The sequence below is a fragment of the Coenobita brevimanus genome, chromosome 110 (genome assembly GCF_032717465.1).
Source record: "Coenobita brevimanus isolate Jiangsu-jjx chromosome 110, ASM3271746v2, whole genome shotgun sequence".
Lineage (NCBI taxonomy): Eukaryota > Metazoa > Arthropoda > Malacostraca > Decapoda > Coenobitidae > Coenobita > Coenobita brevimanus.
The window spans coordinates 44,118,844-44,138,363 of record NC_137063.1 but is presented as its reverse complement, the minus strand read 5'-3'; the positions used below and the strand labels follow the sequence as shown (position 1 = coordinate 44,138,363).

Here is a 19,520-nt window from a genome sequence, read left to right as displayed (position 1 = left end):
TGGAGTGGCCACAAACAAATTGCACTTACATCATCTTGTCCTCTGCCATTTCGCTGCTTTCCCTCTAACTCACGCCTCCCCTTCTCAAATATCTCTCCATTCCATCCCTCCATCTCATTCTTGGTCTCCCCTTCCCTCTCTCCCCTTCCACTTAACTTGCATAAACTCTTCAAGCCAGTCTCTCACACCCTTATCAACACCACAATGTTCTTCATTTCCTCATTTGTATGTCATTCCATGTAAGTCCACATGCTCCTCTCAAATAATTATATTCAAAACACTGTTACTCATATATGTTTCCACACCTCCACATGGCCAGTCTCTCTTTCTTCCAGTATCTTTGATCCCTAAAACTTTAGATGATTGTCTGAATTATAATACTACAAGGAATTGACATCAAATGAAGTTTCATGTTCTGTACATGAAATATATGGTGAGGTGGGGGCACTCACCATCCACTCACTTAGTATAGTGCCACTCTAGGGTGTCTGCCCTTTCCTCTCCTCCATCCTTCTTTCCTTCCATCCTCTTCTGTCTTTCCTTCATTCTTTCCTCGTCCTTCTGCCTACGGGTGACTTTACACTTCCTCTTCTGTCTTTCTTTCCTTCATTCTTTCCTCTTCCTGCTGCCTGTGGGTGACTCTACACTGAGTGACAAGCCAAATGGTTTACTGTACACCAGGTAACCATTTACTGCACTGGGTGGTAACCATATAACCAAATTTTGGTGCCTGGTGGTTTAGTGGGCAATTACGGTGCTCCAATCGGATAGAGCCAGTGAAGGTTTATATCCAAGGAATGGTTGGGGTTTACTGCTCAAGTAATACCACTAAGGGATGAGTGAGACTGGTCACTCTCATTTTAAATGTCAGGACCAACTTGCCTAGCCCCAGGCTCCTATGCTCCTCATGGGGCAATGTAGGAATGGATGATGAATGAATAATGAAGGGTAAACACACATATACTGATTTCTATGAACACCAAAGGTATGTACCTTCACATTCTTTACTACAAATTATGAAGGCTGAAATGATTAATGCTGTCCATGTGTAAAATAAAATTCCTGGTTTGAAGTCAGGTGGTGATGGTGTACACTACCATCATCATCATCTAAACACCACCATCACCAACAACTAGACACCACATCACCAACCTCAAACACCATCTCTTCCCCATCCATCCATCACCATACACAGACTACCATCACCACCACCCACTTAATCACCCTCCAAACACAACCACCCAGACACCAAATTCATCACCTTCCAAACAGCACCATCACCTACAAGACACCACCATCACCACCACCCAAACAATGACATCACCACTGCTCACATATCACTATTACTGCCACTCACCATAAATTTTCTCCTGTATAGGGTACAAAAATTCATTCAAGACTGGGATCAATTTGGTATGAGCATTCTGACAACTGCCCAAGGCTGGAAATGCTACTGTTATCAGACAAAAGCAAACATAAAAATGGGGATATGACTGTGGGATCATATTTAATGACTGAGTTCATACAATTAATGACTGAGTTCATACAATACAATTTAATTTTACAAATACTGTACAGTAACATAACTTTCTTAATTCATATACATCTGCTATTATTTATGCAAGCTGCTACTTATCAGGCTGTTATGCTATTATTACAGCACAGTAGGGTCAGGATATACAGTGATCCCTCAATTATCAGGATATTCATTATCTAAACGTGTTCAGTATCTGGACACTGGGCCTTGGCTCTATTAAACCATTATCTGAATTTACTTGCTATTATCCAGATGTACAAGTGCCTGAGAACATTCAGTACCATGGCTGCTGGGCTTGAGCTGTGAGTGGGAAGTCTGTAACCCACAACCAGAGCTAAAATGTCCATCTGGCCCTGTTCTGAATGGTCTAAATCGAGCACTCATTCTATCACTCCCAACGAACCTCCAGCACCCAAGCAGTATGACAGTAACCCGCAAGCAGTGTCAAAACGTCTGTGCACATTCCCCACTGAATGTCTAACATCGTGCGGCCACAGAGGCTAAGTCTTTCCCAACCGCTACCTCCAACGAACACAGACCACAAGCCACGAGTACATGTTCGGCGACAGCAGCTGTCCGCCCCTCTATTGAAGGTTGAAAATCCCCCAGTCACGATGTGTTGTGTTTCCGCATGACCACTCGGCATCTAACAGATCGCATGCCACGAGTAAATACACAGCAAAAGCTCCCGTCTGCCTGTTGACAGAAGGGGGAGAAACCTGCCCACAGCCTCACCTCTCCTCCCCCTCCCTTCCCTCCTCCATACCCTTCTGACTCCCCCCTCACTCCCTCAGTCCTTACCCTCTTCCGTGGTGATAGCATTGACTCATGAGTTTTCAAATTTTTTGCAATTTATTCGACTACTATTGGTCGTATGGAAATTCCATACGAGAAAGCTCATGAAATTCTGCATCGAGATATATGCTTAACACTTGGAAGGTGCTGGCAAAATTCTGAATTAGGATGGTGGGAAGTTATATGAGGGTAAGTTTTACTCTTGAATGCTTTATTCCTGCTTGAATTTCTTACTCTTACTTATCTGTTTTATGTGTTTTTATTGGCTTATCTTACAATATAAACACCAGTGAAGATGATGGTATATGATTTATACCAATACTGTATAACTAATTTACGGTGGCATACTTGGCCGTGGAATTTTTTTCTGAGCCCCAGGGGCAATCACTTGTCACACACAACAGATTTTCAAACCGTCATCAATTTTTTTGTGGATTTCTGTTGTTTATGCATTGTATTCAAGATGTTTAGCATTAATATGGTTAACCATTTGTGTTTTGATGTCTAAATATGGCAGACTGACCTGAAAACTGTGCCAAAATTAGGAGGGGTGCTGTACATACAGTCATGCATTGGTCAGGTGTTTTTTGGTTTTCAATGTTTTTTCTTCATGGTTTTCTTGGTGTTTCGCATTACTTTAGATATTCCTATGTGTGTTCTGATGTCTAATATGGTAGACTGACCTGAAAAAAGTGTTAAAATTAGGAGGGGTACTGTACATACAGTGGTGTATAGGTAGGGTGTTTTTTGGTTTTCATTTTTTTTTCATGGCTTTCTTGGTGTTTTCCATTAGTTTGGATATTCCTATGTGTGTTTTGAGGTCTAAATGTGGCTGACTGATCTGAAAACAGTGCCAAAATTAGGAGAGGTACTGTACATACAGTGGTGTATAGGTAGGGCATTTTTTGGTTTTCAGTGGTTTTTCTGCATGGTTTTCTTGGTGTTCAGCATTACTCTGAATATTCCTATGTGTGTTTTGATGTCTAAATATGCCTGAATGACCAGAAAACACTGCCAAATTAAGCATAAGTACTGTAAAAATAAGGTAGGTATAAGTTGGAAGTGGGTATAGGTAGGTTCTGGGTGAGGTATGGGAATCGTGTTCATTATCCTGATGTTGCCACTACTTGGACATACCTTTGGCTCTATTATGTCCAGATAAATGAGAGATTACTGTGATGAGATTTTTTTTATCAAGATTTTTCTATTTCGCAAGGACAAAAATAATTTGAAGAGTGTAGTTTCAGATACATTACAAAATTGTCATGAAATATATGATTTACCACAACAAACAACTAAGGTGCTTTACTGTTTTAGTTTTTTTGCAAAATAAAAATATCTTACTGCATTGTTCATTCATCCATTCATCATCTAATCCTGTGTTGCCCCCTGAGGAGCGTAGGAGCCCGTGGCTAGGTTAGTTGGTCCTGACATTTAAGATGAAAGTGACCAACCTCACTCATCTCTCAGTAGCATTATGTGAGCAATAAACCCCAACCACCCCTTGGATATAAACCATCATCGGCTCAATCTTATTGGAATGCCTTAATTACCCACTAAACCACCAGGTACCATAATTTGGTTGTATGGTTACCACCTAGCATAGTAAATGGTTTACTGGTGTACAGGAAACCATTTGGCTTGTCACTAAGTGTCGAGTCATCCATAGACAAAAGGAAGTGGAAAGAATGGAGAAAAGAAAGACAGAGGAGGAACGAAGGAAAGAAGAAAGAAAGAGAGGAATGGGCAAGCAACCGAAAGCAGTACTACATCGAAAGAGTGGATGGTGAACACCTCCCAAATAGCTGATAATACATCATTTTGACCAGACAGATGAGTAACCACTCTGACCAGACAAGTGAAGATATGGGCGGGAAGTGCAGTAGGTTGCTGGGAAGCTACATATTAGTCACTGTAGTAACAATGTGCCTCATAGCAACTGGCATCCACCTACAAACAACCCCGAAATGTAATAGCACTTAATCCATTACACACTTATAATAAGTGTCTCAGTAGACACCAGTGATGGAAATAAGCTTTTGACCTGACAGGTAATTATTAAGAACATTCTGAAGTGATGATAGAAGTTTAAGGTTAAACGTAATTAAAATAGCAAGAGATGTTATGATAGTCGTACTCACGTGAACAAAAACTGGTTGGGTATGGTTGGGAAATATGTATTTAATGACCAAATGCACTTATAACAATGCTGGTTCACAACATTAGTTATGAGACATGTGAGAGAAAAGGGTCATCTGGTTCATGAATAAATGTAGCAGAACTGATGTACACACTGTTGATCCAGTCCCTCAAGTATGTTTAGGGGTTATTATTCGGGTATTAGGTTAGGGTAAATCACGTTACATAAGGTTAGTTTTGGATAAATCAGGTTTGATTGTGAAATTTAAGTTAGATCAGGATAAACTAGGTTAGGTGTGGGTAGGCTAGAGTAAATGGGGTGAAGTTAGGATAATTCTGGTTAGGTTTGTATAAATCAGCGCTGATTAGGGTGCCACAATGTCATTCTTTGCCCACTGTACTGGTAAACAAACACTGCTGTGTCAGCTGTTTAGTGCTCCCACAGCATCAGTTGTTCAATCAATTGTTCTTGAGTTTTGCTTTAGCTGAATTAGTTCTTCGGTTAGTAAAAATGTCATTCTTTATCAGAAAATAAACATGTTCTGACAACTTTATTAACTTTTATTGGCCTCATACAGAACCTAACCCTACAATCTGCAGGTTCACACAGAACCTAACTATACACTACCTTCTCTGGCCTTTCACAGAACCTAACCCTACATTCTCCACTGAACTACAGTACATATAATTATGTAAAACAAAATTATATTTCATGAACATTCTTCAAACCTACACGCATTATATCCTGACCTAACTGTAAATATCTTTTAAATCTAATAATGGAATATGCCCCATCCCCACAGCTGAAGAAGCTCTGGATCTGCCACTGTATGTTGCCTACTTGGAGGAAAAGGTAGAGGAGAGGCTGAAACTATCTATCTATCTATCATCCAATCCTATGTTGCTCCGTGAGAAGCGGAGAAGCCCAGGGTTAGGCAAGTTGGTTCTGACATTTAAGATGAGTGACCAGCTTCACTAATCCCTGAGTGGCATTATGTGGGCAATAAATCCCAACCATCCCTTGGATATAAACCTACACAGACTCAATCCAACTGGAGTGCCTTAATTACCCACTAAACCACCAGGCGCCATAATTTGGTTATATGGTTACCATCCAGCATAGTAAATGGTTTTCTGGTGTACAGTAAACCATTTGGCTTGTCACTCAGTGTTGAGTCACCCACAGGCAGAAGGAAGGGGAAAGAATAAAGAAAAGAAAGACAGAAGAGAGAGTGTAAGGTCACCCATAGACAGAAGGAAGTGAAAAGAATGAAGGAAAGAACGACAGAAGAGGAAGGATGGACGAGAGGAAAGAGCAGACACCAAAGGCAGCACTACATCGGGTGAGTGGATGGTGAGCGGAGGCGAGTTATTTTGTGGCCATATAACATAAGTATCACTAGCCACTGAGGGCTATTTATTTAATTTATTCAACTTGTCACCATCTGAACAGCAATTGGATACTTCATAGACAAACATCAAGCTGACTATGTTTTAAGACTCAAGTTGCAACTGGACACATATATAATAAGGAGACAATTCATGAAACACAGCTGGACCTGGAAGATTTATAATAACTTGTATATGTAAAGTGTCCTTGTATATGAGGCCTGGGGGTATTGGGACTGTGAGTGAAGAGCTGAGACGAGAGTTGAGACTGGAATTTAATGGTGTTGTGATGAGGAAGGATAGACTGAAATGGGCTGGGCATGTTGTGAGGATGAAGGATGACAGCTGAGTGTGGAAGGTGAGAGGTATGAATGTTGAGGGTAGGGTTAAAAGAGGCAGATTTAAAAAAAAAAAACTGGGACAAGGTCATAGAGTGTGACTCCAGGGCTATGGGACTTAATAAGGAGGCTGCTTGCTTGAAATCAAGCAGCATGGAGAGTCGCCACTAGGAGACCAAGGTCAACGGATGCAAGCATGTTGGACCTCTAATAAATGAAACATAAAAACAAACGATCCACAATACACCACAGAAACAGTGATCAGTGCCTTTCTGCCACTTTGTGAAAATTTAAGGATAACCCAGATTGTGAAACATCTTGATGTGGGGGGGGGGGATAACTTTACCAACTCCTATTGAAATTCACTGCCAACTGTCAGGAACTGAGTTATACCCAAGTACTGCTACTTTCTTTATCCAAAAGAACTTCAACATAAAGATTATTAGCCTAATCTACAGCTACACACACAAAGTGGGTGGAAAATACACACAACTTTTCAATCTCATTTGGGATACGAATCAGTGAATGAAGGAAGTCCAGAGTATACAGTATTCTCCTCTCCTCGAACACATGATTATCATACAAATATGGGACTCTACCTATAATATGGAATTGTACCAGTAAAACATTCGCTGAATTTAGAGATATTTATCTTAAGCATCACACTAAAAAATAGGAAGTTAATGAAATATCATCAACAAAAAAGAATTTTGAATTATCAAAAATTACAAACCAAATACTAAATTCATTCATTCATTGCCAGACGCCATGTATCCCAAACGGGGTGGCCAAGGCTTAGAGTTAATTGTTTTACAGGGAGGGGCACTAATCCTCCACCAACCCCACTTGACATGTAGGGAGAACGTTATGCCAACAGCATCTGGTGTTCCCAGGCGGTCACCCATCCAAGTACTAACCAGACCCAACGTTGCTTAACTTCGCTGATCGGACGGGAAGCGGTGTACTCAACATGGTATAGCCACTAAATAATGGAGGTTTTATTATGCTTTGTTTATTGCCTCAGGTTCTTTTGTACTGCCTTTTTTGAATAAATCAAGAATATGTACATCTGTTAATATGTTAAACACATCATGCTGAAAGAGGCAATCTATATGCAAAATATATACAACACTGCTGCACACCAACTAGGAAACTGACTTAGTCAAAAGTCTTCTGTAGTTATCCATTTCTCAGGAAGACAAAGCATCTCCTGTTTATAAAACTGCTGGAATGTGGCACAATATTAATATTTTGAAGGGGGGGGGGGAAGCCCCATTAGCTCCCCCCAAATAAAGTTGCTTACTGTCAAGAAAATTATTAAGAAAAACTACTTGATACTTACAATTCTTGCATTTGCACTTCTTGATAAGAGTTTCATCTTTGATGTCCTCATGGCAAGCTTTGCAGTAGTACCACGCTCTGTGGAGGAAACACATGAAGTCAGCAATGGAATCTCATGAGACAGATGACCAGACTGTGGAAAATGACAGCATTTTGTTACTAATCAAAACAATACACTATCTAAAGATAGTCACTGCATTAAAAAAAATTTATATTTAAAATTTCATATTTATTAGCCTCCAATGATTTACCGTCTGAAGAGCAACGAAGAATATTCCAAATGAGGCTGAGATTAGGCATCCTTGTTACCTAATTGCTCCGGCAGAAATGAATATCATACTGTGCCGAAAATCCTGGCCAGGCACTCCAGACACTCTGGCCACCACCTCCTCTCCTGGTACTGTCTTTCAACTATTAGATATTGTTTACCGGTTATGACAAAAAAGAAAGGGAATCAAAGCAAGCATGAGGAAACTAAATTACCTAAAGGGATCAGAGTGGGATCATGGAATGTGGGAAGTTTGAGGGGTAGAACAGGGGTGAGTGGACGCTGGATTTGTGCAAGAAGTCAGATAGTGTACAAGGGAGAATAGTTGCTGGGAGGGACTGACATTACAAGTTATTTTGGAAGGGTAAGGCAGATGGACATGGTGGTGTGGGCGTGTTGCTTAAGGACAAATGGGTGGAATATGTCATAAATGAAATGAGAGCAAGTGAAAGGATAACAGTAGTGAAACTTTTGTTGGTGGGATAATGTGTTCACTTATATCTGCGTATACTCCACGGGCACGCTTGGATGAGGTAGAGAAAAATAGATTCTGAGATGACTTAATGTGTAGTGAGTGGTACAGGGGATGATGAGATTGAAGTTTTGGGAGGGGACCTGACTGGTCATGCAGGTGAAGCAGCTCAAAGATATGAAGGAGTACACAGGGGATATGCATATAGTACAAGAAATGAGGAAGGGAAAAGGATGCTTGAGTTTGGGGAGGCAATGAAAATGATTGCGTGCAACACACATATTAGGAAAAGAGAAAGTAGGTTGATGACATACGAGTCTGGGGGAAACAGCAGCCACACAGACTATTTCCTGGTCAAGAGGTTTGATACGAGCTTAGTGAGGGATGTTAAAGTTATAGGGAGTGAGAAGTGTGTGCAGCAGCACAAGTTATTGATATGTGACATGGTGCTTAATGAGCGGGTGATGAAAAGGAGGACCACGCACCAAGGAGGAATGTATGTTAGTTGAAAAACAATGCAGTAAGGGATGCCTTCTACAGTGAGATGAGTAGAGTGGTGGCTGAACAGGAAGCCACTGACAGAAGTGTTAATAAACAGTACAGAGCGCTCAAGAACAATCTCCTGAGAGTTACCAATTCAGCATGTGGATGGACATGGGTCCCCCAAAGACATAAAGTAACTTGGCGGTGGGATGAGGGTGTAGAAGCTGCAGTTAAGGAGAAAAGAAGGCATTTCCGGGAATGGAAAAAGGTAACAAAGAGGAATACTTGGCTGCCAAGTGTAGGAGTAGAAAAGAGGTTTACAGGACAAAGTCTGAGTCTCAGAGACTTACTTGATTACCTAAATAGTGTGGAAAGGAAGAACATGATATTTAAGGTGGCATATCACATGAAGAGGGAAAACAGGGATATCACAGGTGAGCAATGTGCGAAGATTACCTAAATAATGTGGAAGGAAGAACATGATATTTAAGGTGGCATATCAGATGAAGAGGGAAAACAGGGATATCACAGGTGAGCAGTATGCGAAGAATGATGAAGGAAAGGTAGTGAACAGTGGGGATATTAAAGATGCCTGGAATGAGCATTATAACTGGTTGTTGAATGAAGAGTTTGACTGGGACAGGGAAGGTTTGGAGCCAAGAGATCCAGTGTTTGGCCCATGGCCTTTGATTGATGCTGCTACTGTTAGCAGGGCAACTGGCAGGATGCAGATGGAGAAGGCAGCGGGTGTGACTGGGTTGACTGCTGAAATGTTGAAAGCCTCAGAAGATACTGTATATGAGTGAGGTTAGTTACTTACTGACTTGATAAATATGATTATAAATAAGTGTGTTGTCCCAGATGACTGGCTGAAGTGTAACTGTAAATATGTCCAAGGGGAAGGGTGATGCCCTGGAAAAAAGAAATTATTGAGGCATACAGCTTTTGGACCAATTAATGAAGATAACAGAAAGAGTTCTAGAAGGTATGATTAGAGAAAGTGTGCAGTTTGGGTTTTATGCCAGGCAAACGGACCACTGATGCCATATTCATTGTTCGACAGCTTCACGAAAAATATATATGAAAGAAAAGGGATCTGTACATTGTTTTAGTAGATTTGGAGAGGGCTTTTGACAGAGTCCCTAGAGAGGTGGTGAAGTGGGCAATAAGAAAGCTTGGGATCAAGGAGTGGCTGGTTAGGGTGATTATGGCTCTGTATATGGGTGTCTGCACCCAGGTACGGGCGAATGGAGACTTGAGTGATGAGTGGTCTGTGAATGTTGGTGTGCATTAGGGGTCAGTCTTGAGCCCCTTCTAGTTTATCAAGGTGCTTGAAGCCCTTTCACGTGGCTGAAGAAATGGACTTTTCTGGGAGATGTTGTATGCTGATGATTTGGTGATGACTGCTGAGAATGAAAGGAAGATAGAGAAAATATTTAGGAAGTGGAGAGATGCTATGGGGCAATAGGACTTTACAGTAAGTGCAGATAAAACAAAAGTGATGGTATATAGGGCTGGTGGCAGTACTGTCAAAGAAGAGGGAGAGTGGCCATGTACAATATGCCACAGGAACACGGGAAGAAATTACATCTTGTGCAGTGTTTGTGATAAGTTGGTGCACAAGGTATAGAGTGGTATTTTTAGAGATAGACCGCAAGATAATGCTGAATTCATGTTTCCAGTGTGTCAGGGATAGCAAGTGGAGACTGTCACACGTGAAAGGATTGATCTTGCTGGTGAGTCTCTTGAGTGTGAGGAAGAGTTTTATGTGGGAGACATATAGATGGAGCTGGAGCTAGTTCTATGGTAAGAGTGAGGAGTGGTTGGAAGAAATTCAGTGAGCCTAGCCAATGGAAAGTACAATATCTGGTGGTGTATGGCCTGACTGATCCCTCTAGATGCGGTGGGGAAGGTTCTTCCCCCCTGCAATTTCTCCACCTCCCTGTGCTCCACTGGGCCCTGTCTTCAATGTCTTCTCCCACCCACGTCACCCCAAAGACTCTCTCTAGACTGTATTGGCTGTGTGTGGCAGACATAATCTCTCCCCATCCCTACCTCCTGATGCCCCCCCACAGTTCCTCCACCTCCCTATTCCCCCTTATGTCCTTATGTCATTCCATTCTCACTCATATTGAGGGGTGGCTTTTTAATTTTTGATGGTCAACATTGCAGTAACCACTGGATACATGAGTGAAATATACATTTTCTGTTGTGTAAAATTAAGTTCTTCAAATTTATGAGGCCAAAACTTACTTGGGTGCAAATTTTTTCTCTCTTTCTATACATGAGGGGTAACAATTTTTATTTTTGACATTCTTTGACGGTTGATAGTGTGGTAACCATCAGACATATGAGAGTGAAATACACCTATTCTGGTGCGTAAAACCAAACTCTTGAAATCTATAAGACCAAAGTTTACCTTGGTGAAAGATTAAAAATTGAACCCTAACCCCTAAGTACTATACTGTACTATGACTGATGATCATCAGTTTCCAAGTTCACCACACACAGTCCTATGACTGATGATAGTAGGTCTGACAAAAAATGCCAAGCACTAAGCCAGTCCCTTCTATGATGTAAATGGTTCTTATCCAATCAGTACTAAGGGATGAGGTGGTGAGAAGGAAGATTCCACCCAGTCACCAGGTCTGTGGAGGGACCCCCCCTCAAGCCACTTCTCTACCTCCCTCTGGCTGATTGGATACAGCCTGCTCTGTCCCCTCCCACCCAAACTACTCACCAATACCACATCATCATATGGGGGAGAGGTGTCTTCCTACTCACCTCCCCCTCCTCCACCTCCCTCCAACCTCCTTTTATATCGAATGACAGGAATTTCTCTGTTATGATCGCTTTGTGTGTGTTTCCTCCCGCCATAATACCCCTTACACCACCTCCCCCACATTGGGGGTGTGTCTCATCCCCCTTCACCCCCACTAGAGACGTGCCACCCCACATCCACCTTGCTCCCTCTCTATCCTTTGTCCTGAATATGACATGATAGTTTCCATGCCATGATCGGCCTGTCTGTCTACTCTCACCATTTTTTTTTTTTTTTTTTTTTTTTTTTTTTAAAATGCTGACTCCACCTAGTTTTATGAACAGAAACATATTTTACATTGATTTAATTGATTTTGGTAAGGCTCTTCAGCAAAAATTAGGTTTCTGTTGAATTTTTTTTAGTTTAGATTTTATTTATTTTTTATTTTTTTTAACTATCATGCTGGCTCCTACACTTAGTTTCATCAACAGAAACATATTTTACATTGATTTCATTGATTTTGCTAAGGTTCTCTAATGAAAATTAGGTTTCCACTTATATTTTCCTGTTTTTCTCACTTACCATGAGGGGGTAGTTTTACAGTCTTTGAATCTGTGGTAACCATTAGACCTGGGGGACTGAGATTGTCATTTCAGGTGAGTAAATTCAAGTTCTTTAAATCTGTACAAAAAAATTTTACCTTGGTAAAAGTTAAAAATCAACCCTAAATCGCAGCTGGGGTGGAACATAGTTTCAGGAAACTGCAGTCTTTAGGGGGGGCCAGATAGGGTGGGAGAATTGTGGTCTTTATGGGCCAAACTTGGGCATAAGAAAGAAAGAGGACAGTCTGCCTAATATGCTGTAAAACTTACATGACGCTGCTTCTTCCAGAATAACTGTGGTATAAGTTGAAAATCTTCCTCATGTCAGGTATATTGCACTCTACCACATAAGCCTGGGATATGATGAAATACCGAATCGGTGGTCATTTACTGAATCGACACTGAATCAGCATCAAATCAGCACTTTTAAATGAAAAATATTATAATTTTCATCATGGTGGTAACCATCATCCACCCACTTGATGTAGTGCAGCCTCCTTCTTCTTTCACCATTATCATTTTCTTTCTGTGTCTGCCCTCCTTTCTTCCTATTTCTCCCATGTTTCCTGTCACTTTTCATTACTCTTCTGTCCTTTTCAGGTGGCTTTGCACCGAGTTACAAGACCAATGGTTTCCTGTATGCCAAGAAACCATTTACAATGCTGCATGGTAACCATATAACCAACCTATACATGCTCCGTACATGTCGAGTGGGTTGGTGGAGGGTTAGTGCCCCTCCCTGTAAAACAACTAACTCAAAGACAAATGGCCACCCCTTATGAGATTCTGGTGACTGGCTATAGACAGATCGATACCTAGATCATTATTTAGGTCCATAGACACCTAATTATCTGAAATCCAGTCAAAAATTTGTGTTTAATTTAACTATTAACCTTCTCATACACGAGGGCTTGGTGAAATAAAATCCAACTGCTCGCACATTTTCAATGTAGGTTGCATCCAACCATTTAGATTGCTGTATTTTTTTGCTGGGATTTTTGGTTGCATCCTAACCTGGGTTGTGGACGCAGAGTGAGTCCAGGTCATGAGGAGCGTCGATCAGCTGTCTCCCCACACCTACACACAAGGGTCCCTGTGCCAGTTTGCCCCTGCGTGTTACAGCCTGTGGATGCTCCTTTACGCTTGCCTATGGCATCATGAATTCATTCGTTTTCCTCAGTGATTTTGGTAAAAAGACAATCTTAAACAGTGGAGTGCTGAAATGTTTATACTGTATATATCTCTAAAAAACCAGCATTGAATAAATGAATGAACAAAAAAATAGGGTAACTTATTTCTTCTTTTCGTTTTTTTCATTAGGAAGATTATTTATTCATTTATAACATGTAGTAATTTCAAAACAATATAGTTACAAATATGGACAGGAGAATGAAATGACTGGAAACATTTTACAATGTTGAGCCAGCCGCTACTACTGTAGAGTGGCTGGGTGTTGTCACAGACCATAAGATACTGTATTTCTGTTCTGTATGCCAAAAAAATCTTTTTAATAGAGCTAGAAGTGCCATTTTTATGAAAATCATCACAAGTAAATGCTCTACAACTTTTTCTCAACAAGCATTGACAAAATGTTTACATGTCTGTGAGAAATCAGCATTGAATAGATGAGTGAACGATAAAATATGGTATTTTCCCATCCATCCATTGCCAGACGCCATGTATCCCACACGGGGTGGCCAAGGGCTTAGAGTTAACTGTTTTACAGGGAGGGGCACTAATCCTCCACCAACCCCACTTGACACGTAGGGATGCCAACAGCATCTGGTGTTCCCAGGCGGTCACCCATCCAAGTACTAACCAGACCCAACGTTGCTTAACTTCGCTGATCGGACGGGAAGCGGTGTACTCAACGTGGTATGGCCGTTATTTTTTTTTTTTTTCATTCATTAGGAATATTATTTATTCATTTATAACATGCAGCAATTTTATAACAATACATTTATAAAGAAGGGCAGGGGAGAAAGTTGAATGGAAACATCCCTGAGTGAGGGGTGTGTGGCATGTAAGGTATAGGCCAGCCCGTGGGGGTCATGCTGCACTCAGAAGTGGCTGGACACAAGTTGCATTGAAAGAGTTTGAGAGGGTAATAAAAAATAAGGTTTCAGAGCAAAAATTTGCTACAGTTAGCAGAAGTGTTTCACCTCATGCAATGCAAATACTGTACATTTATCTGAGTTTTAAATCAATATTTATGCAAACTGGAAGTCTGTCAATATGTGTTGACGATCAGAAGGGTGAATATCCGCTAACTTTAGGAAGTTGTAGCTCTGACACCTGACTTTTTTTATTAGAAGTTATATGTTGAAGGCCTCAGGCGATATAGGGGTGAGTTTAGTCACTGACCTGATAAATAGGATTATTTATGAGTGTGTTGTCCCAGATGATTGGCTGAAGAGTGTAATTGTAAATGTGTATAAAGGGAAGGGTGATGCCCTGGAAAGAGGGAATTATAGAGGTATAAAGCTTTTAGATCAGATAATGAAGGTAATGGAGAGAGTTTTAGAAGGTATGATTAGAGAAAGAGTGAATATTGATGAGATGCAGTTTGGGTTTATGCCAGGTAGGGGGACCACTGATGCCATATTCATTGTTCGACAGCTTCAGGAAAAATATATTGGTAGGAGAAGGGATCTTTATTTTGTTTTTGTTGATTTGGAAAAGGCCTTTGACAGAGTCCCTAGAGAGGTGGTGAAGTGGGCAATGAGAAAGCTTGGCTTGGAGGAGTGGCTGGTTAGGGTGGTTATGGCCATGTATGTGGGTGCTCACACCCAGGTGAGAGTGAATGGAGATTTGAGTGATGAGTTTTCCGTGAATGTTGGTGTGCATCAGGGGTCAGTCTTGAGTCCCATGTTGTTTATCATGGTACTTGAAGCCCTTTCACGTGACTTTAGAAACGGACTCCCGTGGGAGTTGTTGTATGCTGATGATTTGGTGTTGATTGCAGAAAATGAATGGGAGGCGGAGGAAAGGTTTAGGAAGTGGAGAGATGGTATGGGGCAAAAGGGTTTAAGGGTAAATGCAGATAAAACAAAAGTGATGATATCTACGGTTGGTGGCGGTACTGTCAAAGACGAGGGAGAGTGGCCATGTGCAGTTTGCCACAAGGGCGTGGGAAGTAATTCCATCTTGTGCGGTGTGTGTGATAAATGGGTGCATAAGAGATGTAGTGGTATCAGAGGTAGACTGCAAGATAATGCTGATTTTATGTGTACGGCGTGCCGGGGTGAGCAGGTGGAGATCGTCAGACGTGAAAGAATTGAACTTGCTGGTGAATCTCTTGAGTGTGTGGAAGAGTTTTGTTATTTAGGAGACATGTTGTGTGCTGGAGGTGGGGCTGGAGCTAGCTCTGTGGCTAGGGTGAGAAGTGGTTGGAAGAAGTTCAGGGAGCTCTTGCCTCTCCTGACATTGAGGGGGCTCTCCCTACGTGCTAAGGGGTCTTTGTATGCAGCGTGTGTTAGGAGTGTAATGCTGTATGGCAGTGAGACCTGGGCAGTGAAGGAGGAAGACATTCGCCGGCTCAGACGTACAGAAATGACAATGATTAGGTGGATGTGCAGTGCGTCCCTGCGTCCAAGGCCTGGAGGGGCTGGGTTTACAATGGAAGAGTTGAGAGGTAGGATGGGACTGGAGTGTATTGGTGTTGTGATGAGGAGAGGTAGATTGAGGTGGTTTGGACATGTGGAGAGGATGGGGGATGATAGTTGGGTGAGGAAGGTGAGAAGTGTTAATATTGGGGGTGGGGTTATGAGGGGTAGACCGAGAAAGACATGGGACGAGGTCATTAAGTGTGACCTTAGGGTTAAGGGACTGAACAGGGAGGCTGCAATGGATCGTGCAGCATGGAGAGCCGCCATTAGGTGACCAAGGCCGACACATGCAAGCATGTTGGAGCCTTTAAAAACAAAAACGAACGAAAACGATTAAGCACAAATTTTCGACTGGACCACAGATAATTTTGTGTGTATGAATCTGTATGGTGACAAAAATTATAATATCTTCCATTTCAAAGTGCTGATTCAGTGCCGATTAAGTATTTGTCGCACCGCATAAGCCCGTGGTTCTGTTTTTCTTTTACTACCAAAAATCCTTCTTTCCATTCTAAGATTGCATACTTCTTTTCCATTAACCTTCTCCATCAGATGGAATGCTTATATAATTAGACATTAATTCCCTGAGAGGCCAGTAAATTGACAGACTTTAAAATGAAAACCTCTAATGTTGATCTGAAGGTTGTAGTCGTCCCTCCTTTTCAGCTTTCCTCCCTCCTACATGTTCCCTCTCTTCCTTTTCTGAGGCAACATAGGTATTCATGGATCATGACAAAAGGATCACAACAAAATGCTGATGCACTAGGCACCAACATATCTTACTTCATGGACACATTAATTGGGAAAGGATAAGCCATATGGTCTTGAGTTACTAGTCCATACTTTTTAACACTGATGTGATATTCATTTCTTATGAAGTGATCATGTTATAAAGGAGTCTAATCTGCGCCAAGTATGGAATTCTCATCTGCTCAGATACCAAACTTTCTGAGCCAGCAAATGAAGTTTTTTTTTTTCCCCCCTAAAATCTGCCATATCTAGACACATCTGACTCATATTTTTATCTACGTAGATCAAGAATGTCTCATTTGAAATACTAAAAGATGTGTGAGGTGTTACAAGGGTATGAACAAGAAAGGAATAGCACGACATGTGGAGGTATGTCGACAGATGAGAAACTGTATACTGTACAAGGAGATGAAAAAACTGTTTAGAGTAGGCTATCAGGCCCTTGATTTAGTTTTTCATCTTCCCATTTTTTTCCCTAGGGATCTGGGAACCAGTCACTGAGTATTCACAGAAACTCAATGTGCCAAATATCTAATGATCTACAGCTTCAAAAATGGTGATGGTGGTAAAAGAACATGGCACAACATTCAACCAAGACATTCACTTTTAAACCTTCCTGAAAAACTAAATTACCCTCAATTATAAATTTCTTTCTATCTATCTATTGCCAGATGCCTCAATCCCATAAGGGGTGGCCACAAACAAATTGCCTCCATGTTGCCCTGTCCAATGCCATTTCATTCCCCTGCTCCCAGCTCACACCCCCCTCTCTCTTACACCTCTCAACTCCATTCCTCCCCCTCCCTCTCCCCCCCTCCACTGCACTCGCATCCAGTCTCCTTGCCAGTCTCTTGCTCTCCATCCTCTCCACAAGGCCAGACCACCTCAGTGTACTGTATTTCTCCTAATGCTTCCTATCACATCCTACACACCACAATGCTCTTTCACTTCCTCATTTGTCAGTCTCTCTCTCTCCATGCAACTCCACATGCTCCTCTCAAAGAACTCATTTCTACCGCTTTATCTCTTGACTTGTGTCCTTCCAACAAGGTCCAAGCTTCACTTCCATACATTACGGTTGGTATCACAATACTGTCTTGCAGCAGCTTTTTTACTACCATGCTCACTTCCCAGTTTCTTATCACTGCTTTCAAAGAACCAGGAACCTTTCTTCCCTACTGTACCCTTTCAAGCACTTCATCCTCTAAACTTCCATCCTTACTCATCACACTACCCAAGTAATGAAATGCACTCACATTTTCCATTTCCTCCTCATCCAGCCTCACTGTACATTCCATGGCTTCATTTCTCTTGAAGACCATAACTATACTCTTCCCTACATTCACCTTCAGATTTCTTACACATTCTCCCAATCTCATTCACCAAGCCTTGAAGTTCAACTCTGTCTTCACTTAACAATACATCATCTGGAAACAAAACAGTACAGGGAATTTCCAAACACTGCCCTCTCTCATTAGGGATGCTCCATTATCCACTGCCCTACCTTGCACCCCTTTTATAACCCCATTCACATACAGACTGAACAATCATGGGGACATGACATATCCCTGTTTCAATCCAACATTCAAACAGAAAAATTCACTCAGTTCACTATCCACATGCACTGCAGCCTTAGCACCCTCATACATACTCTTCATGGTGTTCACCAACTTCCCATTTACTCTCCATATATTCTTAATACTTTACATATTCTCTGTATATTCATCTTGTCATATGCTTTCTCCAAATCCATGAAGGCCACATACAACTTCTTTCCCTTCTCTAGAAACTTTTCCACTAAAGACCCATGAATAAATATGTGACCTACACAACCTCTTTCCTTCCCAAAAGCTCCCTGTTCTTCTCCAACTAATTCCTCTGTTATTTCCCTAACTCTGTCAAAAAGGATCTACCATATAACTTTCCTATTACACTAAGAAGGCAAATGCTCCTATGATTACCACACACTTCTTTTTCCCCTTTTCCTTTGTCTATCTATCTATCTATAGCCCAACATCCTAATCCCACAAAGGGAGGCCGCAGACAAAACGCCTCCAAGTCGCTCTGTCACCCACCATTTGACTACCCTCCCCCCCACTCACCCCCCCTACCCCATATACCTCTCAACTCCATCCCTCCACCTCATCCTCGGTCTACCCCTCCCTCTCCCTCCCTCCACCTCACCTACATACACCCTCTTAGTCAGTCTTTCATTCTCCATTCTCTCCACATGTCCAAACCACCTCAGTGTATTTCTCCTAATCTTCTCAACCACATCCACATCCACCCCATAATGTTCCTTCACTACTTCATTCATCAACCTGTCCCTCCATGTCACTCCATATACTCCTCTCAAGTAACTCATTTCCACTGCTCTCACTCTTGACTTGTTCCCCTCTTGCAAGGTCCACGCCTCGCTTTCATACATTAGGGTAGGGATCACAATACTACCATGCGGTGACTTCTTAACTTCCATACTCACCTCCCTATTTCTCATCACTGCTTTCAGTGAACCAACAACCTTCCTTCCCTGCTGTACTCTTTCACACACTTCTTCCCCCAAAGTTCCATCCTTACTCATCACACTACCCAAGTACTTGAATGCACTCACATTCTCCAAATCCTCACCATCCAGCCTCACTGTACATTCTGTGACTTCGTTCCTCTCAAACACCATAACTTTACTTTTGTTTACATTAACTTTCAGATTCCTCCTCCTACACACTGCCCCAAATTCATTCACCAAACCTTGCAAACCTTGCAACTCCCATTCATCTTCATTCAACAATACTGTATCATCAGCAAACAGCAACACCGGAATCTTCCACATCTCACCCTCATTCATTAGGGCCACCCCCACATACACTGCCCTACCTTGCACCTCCTTTACAACCCCATCCATGTATATATTAAACAGCCATGGAGACATCACACAACCCTGTTTCAGTCCCACATTGAGATCAAAGAACTCACTCAGCTCACCATCCACTCGCACCGTACCCCTAGCTCCTTTGTACATACTCTTCACAGCACTCAA

The 19,520-nt window shown here is 41.7% G+C and overlaps 1 protein-coding gene and 2 non-coding genes across 13 annotated transcripts in view; all 3 read right to left on the bottom strand.

Moving 5' to 3' along the window:
* slo (calcium-activated potassium channel slo) overlaps nt 1-19,520 on the bottom strand; it is a 743,408-nt gene that overhangs the window by 146,457 nt on the left and 577,431 nt on the right. For all 11 annotated transcript variants that reach the window (XM_080286162.1, XM_080286163.1, XM_080286164.1 and 8 more), the window contains exon 14: nt 7,541-7,617. In XM_080286162.1, the coding sequence (XP_080142288.1) occupies nt 7,541-7,617 (77 nt within the window). The remainder of the gene's footprint in view (nt 1-7,540; nt 7,618-19,520) is intronic.
* LOC145417704 (5S ribosomal RNA) lies at nt 7,067-7,185 on the bottom strand. The gene has a single exon (XR_013900566.1). It is a non-coding gene; the product is annotated as a 5S ribosomal RNA (ribosomal RNA).
* LOC145417678 (5S ribosomal RNA) lies at nt 13,896-14,014 on the bottom strand. The gene has a single exon (XR_013900542.1). It is a non-coding gene; the product is annotated as a 5S ribosomal RNA (ribosomal RNA).